General features: G+C 39.8%; 1 protein-coding gene across 1 annotated transcript; it reads right to left on the bottom strand.

Moving 5' to 3' along the window:
• tmem251 (transmembrane protein 251) lies at window positions 1-3,966 on the bottom strand. Its single transcript, XM_063001440.1, has 2 exons — window positions 3,884-3,966; window positions 1-1,389 (listed from the first exon to the last, which is right to left on the bottom strand). Exon 2 carries the CDS (start codon window positions 1,372-1,374, stop codon window positions 946-948), a length of 429 nt encoding a protein of 142 aa, XP_062857510.1. The 5' UTR covers window positions 1,375-1,389; window positions 3,884-3,966; the 3' UTR covers window positions 1-945.
• Window positions 3,967-4,464: the final 498 nt, after the last annotated feature.

The raw sequence follows: 4,464 nt of genomic DNA, 5'->3' as shown, positions 1-4,464 counted from the left end.
AAGGTTCAAGCTATTTTTATTTACATAAAGCTGTGTTCAGTAAAAATACTATCGCATTAGATCATGTAACAACATGAATTTAAACAGCACACACTGTCCGAGTCAAACTATTTACTTAACACGCTGCTCAGTTATAAGTTTTTCAAAAATACCACTGAAGGTGTATAACGCTGTACTATTTCGGATTTGAAAATTTAACTCTGCTGAAAGTGTACTATGCAGATTTAAAAAAAAGAAAACACTGAAGATGCAGATTTAAAAGAAAAATACTGAGAATCACTAACCCCTCCTGCATGTGTGTGTTCTTATAGTCTGGAAGGTGTTTGGTAAAAACACACCGTTTACGTCTTTTAGCGAAGTGAGAATTGTCAGCAGTTTTAGCCAGAAATGATCCGCCATTGTGGTTTATTTAGCAAATCAACCCTGACTTTCCGAACCTGGTTTGTTCTGGGGTTTTTTTAATGAATTAACTCTGGTTTAGCAAGCATCATTTAAGTAATTTTAACATTTCAAAACGTATTCAGCGGACCAAATCAGGTCCCACGTATACAAAAAGTTTTAGACATTGGATGTTTGTTCACACTTGTCCTAGTTGTTTTCAGAATGCTAACTTAGGACCCATAAATAATAAAAAGCACAATCATACATTTACAATACTGAATTCTCATTATAACTCCATATTTATAAAGCACGGAATTAAAAGTACCAAAAAAAATAAACATTTTACTCAATTTGTGAAAAGGAGTCGCTTTGTAATCAAAACAATATCTATCTAAAACATTAAGTATAAACCATTGCTCTAGTTTGTCCTAATAAAAGGACTTTCTGATAATAAATGTACAGACAGTGCACACAACTGGTGTCTACATCTGGCTCATTAGCATCAGACACGCCAAAGTGCACAGTGCTGATGTCCCAGCCCATTTAAAACAGAAACTACCTCCACTACGTGTCAATCAGCTGAAGCCTACTAATCTGATTGGAGGCCTTTCTTAAAGTCTGGTGCCGGTTGCAGAGAACAGCCAGGCAGATGGGCAGAATGCAGTAGCCCACAGTTTTGGGGTCTGCTCTGGTACATGAGTACAGAAAAAGGAACACTTGAAGGTAGGGAATGAGGAAGATGGTGGCCCACACCCAGAAGGGAAGCAGGAGCAGTCTGGTCTTTACACTTTCCATCCAGGAGGATAAGGACAATGAGGATGAAGCAGCGTCTCCAGGCTGCGGTGGTGACGTCCCACTCACCACATCGACATGGGCCAGAGTGAAGCGGTTGTACGTCTGGCTGATCTCGAACATGTAATAGACTGTAGCTACGCTAGCCAGCAAATACATGCTCACACCGATCCATCCCATCCGTTGACGAAAGTTCATCATTCTCCATGCTCCTGTCTGATAGAAAAAAACATTGATCATGCTTCATTACACCTGATTTCTCTGTATTGCAGTCCTGCATGTAACGAATGTGAAACTGACATCCACTATACAAATACTCTTTTTTCTTTCTTAACATACAAACACAAGGCAGTGCTGAACAAAGGCATAATTTTGTTCTCATTTTTCTTTACGCTTTGCATGTATAATAGTAAATAAAAACCTTCTTTCGAGGTTTTTTACATTTGCCCAAATATCCAATACTGAATAAAGGTTTAAAAATGCTGTTACTGTAATTACATTTGCAAATGAAATACATTTCATAAAAACATGTAAATTATTTTTCTAAAAGGGTGAGCAGCTTTGTCTAAAAGGTTTCACCTAAACGGTTGGCCAGTGACCAGTAAAAGTAGAACACTACATGGATATGCTATATATTGATCAAGTACACATTGAACAGAAGCAGAAAAGACATGCACATTATATTTCCTATCTTGCACAGAGACGGTGTAAGAATTGCATCACTGAGACGAACAAGAAAGAAAGAAGGTTGCCACTGTTGGGCCCTTGAGCAAGGCCCTTAACCTTTAATTGATAAGACAGTATACTGTCACAGTACTGTATGTTGCTTTGGATAAAAGCTACTGCTAAATGCTGAAAATAAAAATGTAAAATGTAAATGTAAGTTTTGGGGATCTGGGTTCAATCCTCACCGCTGATCACCATCTGTGAGAGGTGTAGCATGTTGGTGTACTACTGTTTCATCTAACTGTATATCAGAATATGTTTTTTTTACCTCACCTATCAGTCTTTAATCTTGTCTCTCTTAATTAGGCCATTTTGTATTTATTGTACTGTTTTTTTAACTAATCTATTGGTCTTGGGGATCTGGGTTCGATCCTGACTGCTGATCACCATCTGTGAAAGGTGTAGCATGCTCACCCCATGTCCATGTGGGTTTCCTTGGTGTACTACCATTTCATCTAACTGTATATCAGAATTGTTGTTGTTTTTTACCTCACCTATCATTTACTCAGTACCATGTACTGGCCGCAGTCTGTAGCCTAGTGGTTAAGGTACTGGGCTAGTAATCAGAAGGTTGCTGGTTCAAGCCCCACCACTGCCAGGTTGCTGCTGTTGGGCCCTTGAACAAGGCCCTTAACCCTCAATTGCTCAGACTGTATACTGTAACTGTAATGTAAGTCGCTTTGGATGAAGGCGTCTGATAAATGCCAAAAATGTGAATGTACTGGCCATCACAACACTTTTAGAGTAGAAATGTCTTTTGTATTTATTGTACTGTTTTTTATTTTATCTGCACTGTGTATATTGTATTGTTTGCACCTCTGTTCTGTGTTGGTCCTGGTCCTGGAGGAACACTGTTTGGTTTCAATATGTACTCGTATTAGGGCTGGGCGATATGACCAAAAATGTGCATCACGGTATTTTTAAGATTCTGGCGGCTTCCTTGAATATCACGAGATGTTTCATTTTTGATATGACTGGGACTTTCTATATGTCTGTGGTTTATTCTACTGTCATAAGTACATAGAATATAAAAAGTTTTAGTTTTACCACGTATATAATGAAGGTTTTGAGTACTATAAGCTTTGCTTGGCCCCACAAAATGACACAATATATGATGGAATCAGTACACGTGAAACAGTTGCAATAAATACAACTGTTATTGTTTATTTACTATTTAAGTATTATACAATTACCCTTAGCTCTCCCTTTAACAAATAAAATTTGTTTATTAGGATTTTAACGTCATGTTTTACACTTTGGTTACATTCATGACAGGAACGGTAGTTACTCATTACACAAGGTTCATCAGTTCACAAGGCCATACCACACACAGTCTTGGACAGTTTAGTGTCTCCAATTCACCTAACTTGCATGTCTTTGGACTGTGGGAGGAAACCGGAGCACCGGGAGGAAACCCACGCGGACACGGGGAGAACATGCAAACTCCACACAGAAAAAACCCAGACCGCTCCAACTGGGGATCGAACCCAGGACCTTTTTGCTGTGAGGCGACAGTGCTACCCACTTAGCCACCTGTATGGAGGTATTTGAAAAATCCATACGGTATGAGGAATCAAAGTCGGTATACCGAATGTACCGTCATATCGCTCAGCCCTAACTCGTATATAGCTGAAAGGACAATAAAGCCTCTCTTGAACTCATGTGATCTCCTCAAAAACCTGCATTAGGTGGATTTGCAGCTGTGCACTCCTCACCCTGCCCAGGGCCAAGCGTTTCCCTTGGCACTCATCAAAACTAAGGAATGTATTATCAGGGCAATGAAGTTAAAAAGTCATAAAAATCTAATCTAACCTGAGACAGAGAGCAGAGATAAAGAACCGAGTGTGTCCTCGATTCTGCTCTGTAACCTACCAGCAGGTTCAAATCAGTACAGATACACGTGAACATCTGTACTAAAGAAACACCATCCAAACCTCAGCTACAGCTTCAAACCCAGACGTTATAAACGGTTATTAATACTCACTGTGATCTCCGGGTTACTTTATTTGGAGTTTATTAAACGCTGGAGTGTTTTAGCAGCTGCTGCTACAACCCAGCTTGTTGTCATATGACTGACTTCCTTGAATAAGAAAGATCCGGGTTCTGGCGCATGCGTCGTTGTGAGCTTTAATATGTGGGTCATGTGGCCTAGTGCTCTCTAGCGACGCAGGTTCATCTAATCCTGATCAGAGTCGCTGTGGGTCAGGGGTCTGCCCGGAAACACTAGGCGCAAGGCGACTATACAGGTCAACAAACAATCGCAGGGTATTTATTTATTTATTAGGATTTTAAACGTCATGTTTTACACACTTTGGTTACATTCATGACATGGCAGGTAGTTACTCATTACACAAGGTTCACAAGTTTAATGTCAAACACAGTCATGGACAGTTGTGTATCTCCAGTTATTTACATTTACATTTACATTTTTGGCATTTAGCAGACGCTTTAATCCAAAGTGACTTACATTACAGTATTCAGTAAGCAATTAAGGGTTAAGGGCCCAAACAGCAGCAACCTGGCAGTGGTGGGGCTAGAACCAGCAACCTTCGGATCACTGATCCA

This window comes from Trichomycterus rosablanca, chromosome 9 (genome assembly GCF_030014385.1).
Source record: "Trichomycterus rosablanca isolate fTriRos1 chromosome 9, fTriRos1.hap1, whole genome shotgun sequence".
Classification (NCBI taxonomy): domain Eukaryota; kingdom Metazoa; phylum Chordata; class Actinopteri; order Siluriformes; family Trichomycteridae; genus Trichomycterus; species Trichomycterus rosablanca.
Note: the sequence above shows the minus strand (reverse complement) of the source record. Positions and strands in the feature narration are given on the sequence as shown.

What these genes read in the sequence shown, in the direction of transcription:
- tmem251 (XM_063001440.1), bottom strand. Translation starts at nt 1,374, where the DNA reads ATGATGAACTTTCGTCAACGGATGGGATGGATCGGTGTGAGCATGTAT.